The following is a 14,213-nucleotide window of genomic DNA, read 5'->3' on the forward strand; positions in this document are numbered from 1 at the left end:
TGGATGAGTTGGCGTTGCGAAATTTAATTTATTTATTTGGGGAATTTTGTAGATATTTGAGGAAATTGACTTTGTACAAAAGAAGGCATTTTTTTTTTATGATCCTAGTGTATTTTGATGTCTCTGGAATTGTATAAATTGAGGATTTTCTTAAAATATTTTGAGCTTGACAAAATTGATTTTGTATAAAGAGGACATTTTTCTTATGATAACAGGATTATAGTGATGTATTTGTATTTAAATGAATTGAGGATTTTATTAGCCTGTACCCAGCCGGAAGTGTGAGTATAGTGATGATGTAGACGGGTGTAAGTGGGCGAGTGTGTAGTACTGGTTAGCTACCACTCGTAGCCGGGTGTGTGTGGGCAGATGGTGTTCACCAGCAGCTACTAGGATGGTTGGTTAGTGTGGTTGGGCAGGTAGCCCGGGTTTGTTATTGTTTTTTTTAGGGGGCGGGTGACGCATCAACTAACTACTACAATGGTTACGGAGTGTGTGTGCGGGTGACTAGCACTGACAGCTACCACAACGTCTTACAAATCACGATATCTCACATCACTCGGGGTAAGGATTTGGATTTTGGGTTTTGTGGCTATTGGTGTTTCCAGGTATACGGACCATTGGATCTGAATTTCGGGGATGAAATTCTTTTTAAGTGGTGGACATTGTGGGGATTTTTAAGATTATATTTATATTTTTAGTTTTCATAATTAATTTGATTAATTATGATTGGAGGCTTATTTTTTTTATTAGAGACTTTTAGTTTATTTAAATTTTGTTACATAATGTGTGTGTGTGTATATATATAAATTTTTTGATTGTTTGATGCAAGCAATTCAGCCGGAAGTGAGAGAAAAAAATGAAAATGTAATTGAAAGGGGATTTGGTGATCATGCAGTGGAACCCATGAGGAGAAATTGGTTTTTGATTTATTAAGCATTTGTGTGTATATATATATATATATATTTGCTGAAAGAAAAAGGCAGCATGTGGCTGCCGAATTTAGAAGGAGAGAAAGGATTTTGATAGTGATCCGCGGGGCCCACTGGATGACTTTTTGGGCAAAAAGATTGCTTTGGCCTTGGTGCATACACGTGGCCTTGTATGGCTGATGGAAAAGAAATGGGGCAGGTCGGCTTAAGCGATAAGAGAGCGATATTTGTGATGATGTACGGGTCCACTAGTTGATTTTTTTGGGTAAGATTACGTGAGCTTGAATTGTGCACGTGGTGATTTAGAGAGAGATTGTATGGGTTGCTGTGTCGGTGCATTATTCCTTTAAATGTATCAGCCTCGTGACTTTGGTGAGTGAATTAGAGAAGAGCAGAGAGAAAAAAAACTAGAGGAAAAAAAATAGTGAGTTGAGAGGAATAACAGAGTGTGAGCCGAGATGGAGATACAATGGGAGGCCGAGACTGAGGAGTGCACAGAGAGAGTTGTAGAGGAGGTCTTGGAGCTTGAAACTTTGGTGATCTAGTGAGAAAAATTTCTTTTTCAAGGTAGGGGTCTCTAATCCACAAAATCTTGCATCTTTGTGAGTTAATTTTATTTAATTAGTGTCCTAGCATGCTAATTTGTGTTGATTTTATTCTAAAGTGATTTAATTGTGTATATGAAATATATGATTTTGTGTGTAGTTGATGTTGTGTAAATTAATATGCTTAATTTGAATTGATTGCCTTGAAAATGATTTTATTGTTGTAAATGAAATCTATGATTATGTGTATTAATTAAATGGTATGAAAAACATGCCTAAATATAAATTTCCATGCCATGATGTTTCAGACCTTGCTAGAAATTACTATGTGGAAGCATGTTAAATTGTGTAGTGGAAATTTATTTATTTTCGTAGTAATGACAAGCATGTGACATGCATTCATAACATTGGGCATGTAAAAAGGGTAAAATGACTTAAAACAAATGGAAACAAAGATTTTTGGGGAAATGATTTGATTAAAGTGTTTTTGAGAAAATCCGGTCGTCGAGGAGTCACCAAAAGGCCGGTGTGTTAATATGGCCTAGAGGGAACTAGGGAGACTGCCCTAAAGTGGTTAAGCTATCTGGGCCCCAAATAACGCTGCGGAGGTACCAAAGGTCAGGGACGGTAGCCAATCCTTCTCTCGTGTCGCTGCGGAGTCACCAAAGGGCGGGTTATATTAACAGTTTGTGAAGTGATGAATGTTTTTCTGAAAATGGGAAGTGACTGCATGGCATTACATTTATGTCACGGCATTGTTATTTTGGAATTGGAATTAATGTTATGTTCCCTCCCGGTATAGTATGACCCCGCTTCCTATTTCTATTCATTGTTTGGATTCACGGGGCTACAAGAGGTGTCTTAGGCACCACCTACTGAGCAATTTGCTCACCCTTTATATTTAATATTTTTCAGGACACGGATGGTAAGTGGCGGATGACGCTCCTCCACAGGGTTCGATGGGTTAGTAGACCATTTTGACATACTTTGTAGCTATAATCTCATTTTATTATTATTATTATTTAATTATTTATTTATTATTACTTATTTTTTTATAAACCCGGAATGATACGTATTCTATTGACGTAGGAAAGAATGGTGTTGTCCCTAATTGACCTCGGGTTCAGTTTAGGACCCGGTTAACGGTTCGGACCTACGGGTTCGGGTCATTACAATATGTGTATGGGTATGTATGTGTCTTTGAATTTCTGTATGTATATGGGTATGTATGGGTCTTTGAATTTTAGAGATAAATTCAAAGAGATTTAAAGGTACGGGTTCAATGATGGCTCTGATACCATCTTGAAATTCAGAGAAAGAATACGAGAATTAAAATCATATTCAATTAATTCATTGATGAGTATTACATCCAATTTATAGAATAGGATTAGCTAAAATAAGTAACTAATTACCTACCAATTAGCCCTAAATCAAGGAGTAAATAATTCAATCATACAGCTGTACTATAAGAGATAAAATCTCAACCCGATCATTACCTACAGACCCTATAGCTAGTCCAGAGTAGGGGTGCACACGGTTCCGGTTCTCACGGTTCCGGTCGGAACCGGAACCGGAACCGTTCACAACGGTTCTTAAAAAACGGAATCGGAACCGGAACCGGAACTGAACCGTAACATGAGAACCGTTAACATGGGTTTTGAACTTCTGATTCTTGTAGATCTGAACTTCTGATACATGGGTTTTGAACTTCTGATTCTTGTAGATTTTGTAGTTTGTAGTTGCACAGAGAGAGAGAGAGAGGGGCAAGTTCAGATCTGATTGTAGGCCTTTAGCACTAAAATGCAACCTCTCTCGCTTTCTCTGCTTCTATTCAATTTTTATTTTGCATAGTGCACAAGAACAGAACATAGCTGAAGCAATTCCACCTTATGAAATCAGTGCCATCGTCCCTTCCTTCTCTCTAGAGGAACAAAGTCCTATTCCTGAAGAACTAGCTTCTCCTCTTTGAGGAAGCCCCGGATCTGCTTCTTTTTCTTGACTTGCTTTCGAGTACGAGATCTATGGTGAATTCTCTTCCTCTGGCTATATGGACTAAAGTAGTCATGGTGACAGATGATGAAAACAATTACTGAATTTTTTGAGAAAGTAGCAATCTATAAAAAAAAAAATAAGAAAAGAACTTCACTGATACAGTTTTAGCTAATATAGGCAGAAGCTTAAAGAGAGAATAAAAATTACGTTAAGTGCTAAAGGCCATAAAAGAATATATAATAGCCTTTAATTTAAAATAATTATATATATATATATATACACACACACACATATACGGTTCTGGTTCTTACCGGCTCCCACAGGCTGGAACCGGAACCGGAACCGTATACTCACGGTTCCGAAATTAAAAACCAGGACTGGAATCGGAACCGTGAGAATCGAAAAAAAGGGTTCCGGTTCCCACGGTTCCAGTTCTTTTGTGCACCCCTAGTCCAGAGGTCTATAAAAGAGAGGTCAAGGTTCCTAATTTTGTTGAGAACCAGGAATAAAAATATGATTATGAAGAAATTAGGGTTCACTTGCAGATGAGAAATCACTAAGTGGTTAAAATCAAGTGGTAGAAGGGATAAAGAGGAAATCTAAGAGTGCTAAGATGTCCGGCTAAGAGTAGAATCTCATTCTCTCCAAACCCTTCACCAACATGAAAGTTTGCCTCCACTGGATAGGCTTTTATTGACACATCAGTGGGGATTTTGCAGCAGGAAATAAGTTTGGAGATGGCGATAAGAAGGCGTTTGACATCTAAAAATGATTTTTTCTTGGCTTTGGGAACACCCTTGGCCTTGGAAGTACCACTGCCCTCTTTAATTGATTGTTCCTCCACCACAATCTTAGGTGGTGGTAAGCGAATCCATTCGGCGGTAGTAGAGTTTGTGGTTTCAGAGTCTGTGGCTGTGGTGTTATCTGGGTTTACAACATTAACATCTTTAGAACTCATAATTATTTTAGTAGACGTATAAATAAAAAACAAGAAGGGAACTGACCCGAGGAAACGTAAGGATCAGGGCGAAGTAAGAAGTTGGAGGCAATATAAGTCCCAAAACCCTTAAGAGCAAGTCCAATGGTGTAAGTTTTAAAGGTTTTGGCCCAATTTAGAGATGCAAGTAGTCCAATGGAGTCTCCAATTGGTGGGCCCGAAAATTTGGGTCACAGATTGGGTCGCCAAAAATGGCGACTCAATTGGTGATCGCGTCCTGCCTTATGCGAGCCTGCCTATTTTTTAAAAAATTGTTTTAAGCCCAAATCACTGTAGCCCTTAGCCCAAAATTGGGTTAAATGCATGTTTGGTTGGAAAAAATATTCCAGAAACCTATTTTTTGGGTTTTTTTTTTTTCCTCGACACAATTGAACAAAAGAGCTGTTAAGACACTATTTGACTGACATAAATAGTGCTTTAAAGATTTTTTTGGGTAAAAAAAAAAAAAAAAAAAAAGAAAAAAAAAGAAAAGAAAAAGAGATAAGTGCTTTTTAAATAGGAGAAAAATCATTGTATATGATTGTGTCATATGATTGTTCTTTAAAAAAAAAGACAAAAAAAGTGTCATATGGTTATTATTTTTTCTAGTTCATTTTAATAATGGTATTGTATTGTTTTAATTTTTCTAATCCATAATAAATATTGTATTGTTTAATAGTTTTTGCATTATATAGCCGTTATAATAGTTAAAAAAAAAAAAAAACAATTTATTAAAATTTTTAAAAATATTAAAATATTTCAATATTTGGAGAGCGAAAATGCACCATTGGAACACCTGCGATAGCAAAAATTTAGAGAGTCAAAAATATTGATGTGTCTTTTGAAATGTTGACGGAGTTATTGAAAAATGCTGACATGCTAAATTTCAAGATCCAAATTTTAGACATGCCATTGAAGATGCTCCAAGTGTACTTTTTTTCTTAGAAGACTGTTGAATCTCAAGAGTCACACACTATACATACACCAACTGCACACTACATATCCCCGTAATAATTAATTCCCTTCAGAATAATTAAAGACCGTTACCCCATTTTGGAGAGAATTTGGGGCAAAATGTAGGGAAAATTTCCTCTCCAATGGCAATGTGACACATCATCAAGTCAAAGTCCACAAGAGGCAATCCATGTGTTTCGAACAAGAGGAACACAAGTCCAACAAGACAGGGACAAATCCAATGGCCCATCTGCAGGAGAAACTCCTCGCAGCTACACCAACAAACCCCTAGGTGTTGGCCCAATATCTCAACAAAGCCCGGCCCGCTCGTATAGATCAAGTCTTACACGAAGAAAGAATTGTGAAACATTTAGAATTCATTTATATAAACTTAGTAGAATTGTACAAGGAAACAAATACAATGTGGTAAGAACTTGGAGCCCTGAACCAATTCAACCTTTGTAATATATTATAATAGAGGCCAAAATCCTCCTAATAAGATGTATAAGCAAATTTCGCAGTCTTAAATTTATTCTCTTCAATTCTTTGAGTGTGTTATATTAATTTTGACTTTTCTTAGTCAAGTGAATTTTTGCACCTACAGGATTGGGATAGTTTGCATGACAAGGAATACACTCATGTAACCTTGTATAGATTTGTGTAGTGTTGCCTAGAAAACTCTACAACTGTAATGTAACCTTGTAAAAATATTAGATATTCTTTTCAAAGTATTCTTGTGATTGCTTTTGATGGGCAAGATTTGTGACCTTGTAAAAATATTAGATATTCTTTTCAACTTAAGTACTCATGCCCACTTATGTAACCTTGTATAGATTTGTGATTGCTTTTGATGGGCAAGAAATATGGTCCATGAATTAGTTGTTGAGGTAAGGGAATACCTTGCTTTTAATTTAGAAATTTTATGACTTGTAAAGAGTTAAAAATTAGATTAGTAGATGTAGAGAGTCGAAGTCTGGCACTCCAAAATAATTCACTGAATTATCGACGCATCCGCATTGTAAACTAGAAGATGAATAGAACAAATACTACAAATCCTCCTGACAATGCTTTATGAAAATAAAGTGCCTCACTTTACAACAAGGCCGGTGTGAGTCTGTTTTTTGTGGAAAAAAAAAAAAAAATTTGTTTATCTATCTCTAAATTTATTTTTTATTTTCTAATATACTTACTTCTTGAATATGAATTGACCATAATTTTTTTGCCTTTATTATATTGGTCTACTAATAAAACTTAGGATGAGTCCTATCAATTTTGTGAGTTATTTTTCTTCATAATTTAAACATAATACTATGAATATACATGATTATTTATAAAATATCTTTAATTTGAATTACTTTTAATAGTTAGTTTGATAATGAATAAAATAATAATAATTAGAAAAAAAATTGGAATGAAAGTATCAACAATTTTAAATAAAAATATCAACTAATGTTAAAAAGTTTATTTTCGATAATTTGGAAAATGTTTAGCAGGGCTAGTGGGGCTACACTGGACTAGTGTCAAGGGACCAACCACTTACTTCAGTTCTACACACTGAACAGTGGAGTTTTTTCTCAGAAAAAATTTCCGTCGACCCAAACGAAATCTGAAATGGAAAATCGGCGTCAAGATTGATGAACGGGGATGAGAAGGAAAAGGACATGACAGTAAATTCCACAACTCTCTCAATGCTCAGGTACAATTCAATCTCCGTTGCTTCTCGTCTCCTCTCTCTCCTCCATCACCACCATTCAATCCACGCATCACCAACCCTTCGTTGGAGGCAGCGAGATGAGTACAAGCTGACCCGACCCGAGTTACTCGATCGGATCTGTCGCCTTCTCGTCCTGCAACGATACAGTGCAATCACCAATCTCTCCTTCGATTTCTCCCACGATCTCCTCGACGCCGTTCTTAGGAAACTGAGGTTGAACCCAAACGCATGTCTAGTTTTCTTCAAATTGGCTTCCAAACAGCTAAACTTTAGACCCCACATCAAATCATATTGTAAAATTGTTCATATATTGTCAAGAGGTCGGTTGTACGATGAGACGAGGTCGTATTTGAACGAATTGGTGGGACTCTGTAAGACTCAGAGCTCATTTCTCATAATTTGGGATGAATTAGTTAGGGTTTATAGAGAATTCTCGTTTTCACCAACCGTTTTTGATATGATCTTGAAAGTGTGTGCAGAGAAAGGTTTGACAAAGAATGCACTCCATGTGTTTGATAATATGGGGAAGTGCGGTCGTATACCGAGCTTGCTGTCCTGTAATAGTTTGTTGAGTAATTTGGTTAGAAAGGGTGAATACCATACAGTTTTTTGTGTTTATGACCAGATGATCAGGATTGGGATTGTTCCAGATGTATACACTTGTACTATAATGGTGAATGCATATTGTAAGGCTGGTAAAGTGGATAAAGCTCTGGAATTTTTGAAAGAAATGGAGGATTTGGGTTTGGTAGCAAATATAGTGACTTATAATAGTTTGATTAATGGGTGTGTTGGGATGGGAGATGTGAAAGGAGCTTCGGAAGTGTTGAGGTTGATGGAGGGAAAAGTAGTTTCGCGGAATGTGATTACATATACTTCGCTAATTAAGGGTTACTGCAGGCAGTACAAGATGGATGAAGCGGAAAAGCTGCTTCAAACCATGAAGGAGGAACCGTCATTTGTTGTGGATGAGCATGTTTATGGAGCTGTAATAGATGGGTATTGTCGAGCTGGCAGAATGAACGATGCACTTAGGATGCGGGACGAGATGTTGGGATTAGGTTTGAAATTGAATTTGGTTATATGCAATTCTATGATAAATGGGTTTTGTAAAATTGGTCAAGTCGGTAAAGCAGAGGAGGTGATGATGTGTATGGTCAACTGGAGACTAAAACCAGATTCTTATAGCTACAATACTCTAGTTAATGGGTATTGTAGAGAAGGTTGTATGACTGAGGCTTTCAAACTTTGTGACAAGATGCTCCTTGAAGGTATTGAACCCACTGTTGTGACTTATAACACTCTTCTCAAAGGTTTGTGCCATGCTGGTGCCTTTGATGAGGCCCTGCACCTTTGGCGCTTGATGCTAAAAAGAGATGTGTATCCTGATGAGATTGGGTATGGTATTTTGCTTGATGGGTATTTCAAGATGGGGGATACCGGAGGGGCTTTAACGTTGTGGAAACATGTTCTAGCAAGGGGCTTCACAAAAAGTAGGATCACTTTCAATACAATGATTAATGGTCTATGCAAGATGGGGAAAATGGTTGAAGCTGAGGATATTGTTGACAAGATGAAGGAGCTAGGATGTTTGCCTGATGGAATAACATATAGAACCCTGAGTGATGGTTACTGTAAGGCTGGCAATGTTGAACGAGCTTTAAAAGTTAAGGATGTTATGGAAAGTGAAGCAATTTCTCCTTCCATTGAAATATATAACTCACTTATTGGTGGACTTTTCAAAGCAAGGAAACTAAAGAAAGTGGCTGATCTACTTGCTGAGATGCAGGTCAGGGGCTTAAGCCCGAATATTGTCACTTATGGAGCCCTCATTGCTGGTTGGTGCAAAGAAGGGATGCTGGATAAAGCTTTTGGTGCATATTTTGAGATGATTGAGAAGGGTTTAGTTCCCAATATTATTATATGTAGCACAATTGTCAGTGGCCTATACAGGCTTGGTAGGATTGATGAAGCAAATATGCTGTTGCAGAACATAATGAATTTTGATCTTGTTCCAGACAATAAATGTTCTGAAAAGTCCCTTGAGTCTGGCACGAGACTGTTAGAGGTTCAGAAAATTGCAGATTCCCTTGATGAAAGTGCTAAAAGTTCTCTTTTGCCCAATGACATTGTGTACAATGTGGCTATTTCAGGGCTTTGCAAATCTGGGAAGGTGGATGATGCAAGAAAAGTTATCTCAGTTTTGTTACAGAGAAATTTTATTCCTGACAATTTTACATACTGTACCCTAATCCATGGTTTTTCAGCTGCTGGTAATGTGAACGATGCTTTTAACTTACGGGATGAGATGCTGGAAAAGGGTCTTGTTCCAAACATCACCACGTACAATGCCCTTATCAATGGCTTGTGTAAATCAGGAAATGTTGATAGAGCACTGAGGCTTTTTAAGAAACTAAACTTGAAAGGTTTATCTCCTAATGTCATTACCTATAATACTTTAATAGATACACATTGTAAGACTGGTAATACTGGTGAAGCCCTTAAACTGAAAGACAAAATGATAGAAGAAGGGATTGCTCCTTCCGTTGTGACCTACTCATGTTTAATTAATAGTCTTTATAAGCAAGGTGATACTGAAGAATCTGTGAAGCTTTTGGATCAAATGATGGAAGAGATGTTGGCTTTAACCTCGTGATAGATGGCACATTGGTTTGAGGTTCCTTTAAATGTGGAGATACACAGAAGATCTCCAAGCTTTTTGATGTCATGCACACCAGGGCTATCATATCTGGTGCTATTTCTCAAAGAGAGATTTTAACAGGGTCCATGGACTATAAAGGAATTCCTGGTGTGTATAACATGTCTGAAGCTGAATGTTGATACACGTTCTGTGATTCAAGAGATCCTTGAGAGGACTGTTTTGTTGATGGAATGATTTGGAGTATGGCCATAGCTTCTGTTCTTGAGTGTGCATATGCACAAAGTTGGGGTTCAACTTCTGCATTAAGGCCAGGTAACTCCTAGTGTACATATTAATACATTTGCTTCAACATTACAGGTACTGTCAAGTAAAATCTGGGGCAACTACTCAGATCATATTTGGGTTTTTTATGCAGGACATGGATGCTTGGTATCATCTCATAGCATATGATAAGTCTTGCATGGTCTTTCTCGCATTACAAATTGGAAGTTACATTATACTTCCAAAAGTTCACCATTTAAAACCTTCAGTTGAACCCATTGCAGAAAGTAGATCTAGAAGGCCAATGACTTGAACAGCCATAAATTTGGAAACATGAACAACTGTTGAAGGTAAATTGGTGCTGCATTTTGGATGATGACTTACAATTGTCTTCAATATGAATTCTCCATAAAGTAATGCTTATTTATCTAGTGTAGGTGATACAAAAACTTCACCTTTTGGAAGTATGATTGTGATGTTTAAGTTGGAGAAAACTTCTCCTTCCATTTTCAGTAATTTAGTATTTAATGGTTCTGCAGAAATTGTTCTTCTCCTTTCATGCTTAATATAATGTTTTAATTGGAGAATACTTCTCCTTCTATTGGCAGAAATTGTTCTGCACTAATTTAGTATTCCTTATTTTGCTTGCAGTAGGAATAACACGTGCCATATGCTTTTAAATGAGGCTGCAAAAAAAAGGGACCCCAAGGAATTGCCGGAGCTGGAATCAATTAGAAGGTCTGCTTATTGTTTGAAAACTTGTCCAGTTAGATGCTTATTCATGTAGCATTTCTTTCCAGCATGAGATACATTGGTTAACTGAAGCATGCCATCAATTTGATTCTCTGCAGCTTTAGTTTAAATTCTGGTCAATTAGGAAGTGCAGGTATTTGCAGAACTTAAGGCCATGCTGCACACATATGAACTTCAAAATTCTTTTACTTGAAAAGAATTGCATTTCCTTTCTGGGATCTTGTAAATTAAAAAAATTTGGTTTTCATTCAACAAAGCGGATGGAGACTTGAGCAAAAGTTGTCAGATGCATTGAGAATTATTGTTAACTGCAGTGTGTTATTGGGAAAGATAAATATGTAAAAAAAAAAATTATAAAATTTTTAATTTTATTTTACAAAATTTGATTGTTGATTTGCAATCCAATTAGAGATGGTTTTCTTAAATGTTTTATGGATTTACTAGCTTGATCTAAAAATATAGTCCTTGATCTGCAAATTGAAAAACTAAGGATCATGATAAGCTATTTTTGTCAAAATCCGCCCAATTGTATAGATATTGTTCTCACTCTTCGTTTCAAAATGTTTCTACACAGTTAGGAGGCGTTCACACATATAAGTGACATCCCCCCAAAAGATGTGAGATGTCACAATCACTCCGTCTTGGGACCCAACATCCTTACTAGCCGGACCCTCATGGGCTTGTGCATGCCACCCCCCATTTCTGGCTGGGGTTTAGCTCTAATGCCTATGTCACGACCCACCCTATTATGCAGATATTATTTACTTTACGTATTTTTCGTATTCATAATTTTCAAAACGCGTCTACACAATTTGAAGGCGTCCCACACTCCACACACCCACCCCCCACCCCCATGCTGCAAATTTTCAGTTGGTTTCTTAAACATTTGAAAACAAGGCTATGATGAAGCTCATAAGGTTTATCTTTTCTAACAGATTCTTCTTGAGGAACGACGCGTAGCTGAACTTTAGCATTAAAAGCCGTTAATGGAACACTTTTGAAATCCCACGAGTGTCCTTTTTGACAAAAAGATCGAAGTACCTTTACTCAGACATGAAATTACAATTTTTTCCATCACAAAAGATTCTCAAAAGGACACACTTACCCTTAATGTATTTAATGTACATTTCAATTACACTAATTATAAATTACATCTAACCTAAACTTAAAAGACTTTAGTATTCACATTATTTATAATATTAAATATATATATATATATATATATATATATATCTATTGTTCATGACAAAAAGTTCATATTGTTCATGACAAAAAGTTTAGGGGATGGTAGGCTACACGATTCAATTTCAAGATCACTGCAGGAGGTCGCTAGACAAAGTTTTTTTTGAGTCATTCATGTTACAAATGTTTCAATCCAAGATTTGCTTAACTAGGCCCTGGATTTGGATGTTAAATTGGGTTTTCCTTTTGGGTTTACTCCTCATCCTCATCCGATATTTGCAATGGTTAATGGCTATTTGTCTCATTTCGGAGGATATGTTCCCTGTGCACCTGTAATTAATTCTTCCTTTTATACAACACCAATTAAGAAAATAAAATAAAATAAAATAACATTAGGGGATGATGGCCTTTCTTGGCTAATGAAATTGTTTAATAAGGTAATAACTGCTAAGATAATGCTTGCTGTGTGGTGCAAAAGTATTTTAGTAATTATATTGAAAAATAAAGGGGATATACGAAGTCGTACTCATTATCGTGCTATTAAATTAATAATTCATACTATGGAACTTTGGTCGAGAGTGATTGACATTGACTAAGATAAAAAACTGAAATGTCTGAAGAGACCAATAATGGAGGGGGTACTTCTTGAGGAGACTATTAAATTAATAATTCATACTATGGAACTTTGGTCGAGAGTGATTGACATTGACTAAGATAAAAAACTGAAATGTCTGAAGAGACCAATAATGGAGGGGGTACTTCTTGACGAGACTAATGAAAAGATATTAAGAGAAGATAAAAACTCTTTATATGTTTTTTTATCGATATGGAGAAAACCTATGATAGAGTACCTAGAAATCTAATATGAATAGTTTTGAAAAATGTAGTCACAAGGGATGAATTGATGCAAGAATAGATGTATGAGGAAAGTTTGACTACTGCGAGGGAAACAAATGAATTTCCAAAAACTGCACGCTTGCATCAAAGTTTAGCATTAAGCCCATATATATATATATAGTTTTGAAGAACTGAAGAGACACATTCTAGATGGGATTTCTTGATGTATTTTATTTTTTGATGATTTTGTTTTAATTGATGAAATTAGAGAAGGGGTAAATGCTAATTGGAGGTTTAGAGGGAAGTTCGAGAATAAAAAGGATTTAAGATAAGTGGGAATAAAAACTAGTCATATAATGTGTAATTTTAGTAAACTAGAAATACAAATAGGGATGTCATTTCTTTTGGGTTCACTCCTCTTTTTTTAGCCTTTTTAATGGTATCTCACAAAAAACCAAAAAAAGAAAAAAAAGAAAAAAAGGAGGAATAAAGGATGTAATGAAGATTGAGAAGAGTTATTAAAAAGCAAACACATCTTCTTCTTTTATTTTTTTTTTTTTATTTTTATTTTTTTTAAATAAAAAAATAAAAATAAGAGTATATTAGAAAGCGTTCAAAAGGAGAATGCATCCTAAGCACTATACAAGGCCGAAGCCAAAAAAAGGTCTTGCAGACCCAAAGAAGCCAAAAACTCAACGATCTCCTCTATAGATTTATAATTTCTCCCCATAACCCAACTAAAAAGAGAGCTAAAAAAAATGAAATTTCAAATTTCCAATGGAAGATTGCTCCCCATCGAAAGATCTTCTATTCTGCTCCTTCCAAACACACTACCTGTAATGACCCGGTCATTTTATTCCTTTTCTTTTTTCCTCAAATTTTGCGGATAAATTTTTTCCGTTATTTTTTATTTTCTTTGGATGGTTTTTCGTCACTTAGTGTCGTCTTGAGTGCTCGGAAATGGTTTCTAAGACTATTTTCCATGAACTGACAACTTCCTTTGAGGACCGAGTCATTTCCACAATTTTCGTTTTTCGACACTATTCACTTTTTTTGTCCTTATTCCTATTTCGTCCTTTTCCCTATTTCGTCTTTTCCCCGTTTGTCACTTTGTTGGCAAAACCTCATTTCTTGTGTTCGGAGTTGGTTTTTGACTTCACGTATCTTTATCGTGAGTAGTTTCCACGAAATACGTATCTTTACTTTTGTAGGAAAGTACTCTGGTTGCTCCCGGTGTCCATAGGAGCATGGATGCATAATTATTTAAAATTAATTTCTTTTCTTGGGGTATTTTTCGTAAATATCTTTTGAAGATAATTTATTTCAGGGGTATCTAAGAAAATATCTTTTGGATTCTGGGGCAGTTTTGCAGTTAACCCTTTTTGTGGGGGCCATTATGCAATTA

General features: G+C 36.1%; 1 protein-coding gene across 1 annotated transcript; it reads left to right on the forward strand.

The window, feature by feature from the left end:
- Positions 1-6,756: 6,756 nt before the first annotated feature.
- On the forward strand, positions 6,757-11,194 carry LOC132279021 (putative pentatricopeptide repeat-containing protein At1g19290). The gene is made up of 3 exons (XM_059780936.1): positions 6,757-10,087; positions 10,191-10,386; positions 10,688-11,194. Exon 1 carries the CDS (start codon positions 7,034-7,036, stop codon positions 9,767-9,769), a length of 2,736 nt encoding a protein of 911 aa, XP_059636919.1. The 5' UTR covers positions 6,757-7,033; the 3' UTR covers positions 9,770-10,087; positions 10,191-10,386; positions 10,688-11,194.
- Positions 11,195-14,213: the final 3,019 nt, after the last annotated feature.

The sequence above is a fragment of the Cornus florida genome, unplaced genomic scaffold (genome assembly GCF_030987335.1).
Source record: "Cornus florida cultivar Cherokee Brave unplaced genomic scaffold, ASM3098733v1 CherokeeBrave_3.0.0_Hap2_Chr10, whole genome shotgun sequence".
Taxonomy (NCBI): Eukaryota; Viridiplantae; Streptophyta; class Magnoliopsida; order Cornales; family Cornaceae; genus Cornus; species Cornus florida.

Bases quoted from the DNA above. Each gene is read 5' to 3' on its own strand.
- LOC132279021 (XM_059780936.1), top strand. From the start codon at position 7,034: ATGAACGGGGATGAGAAGGAAAAGGACATGACAGTAAATTCCACAACT.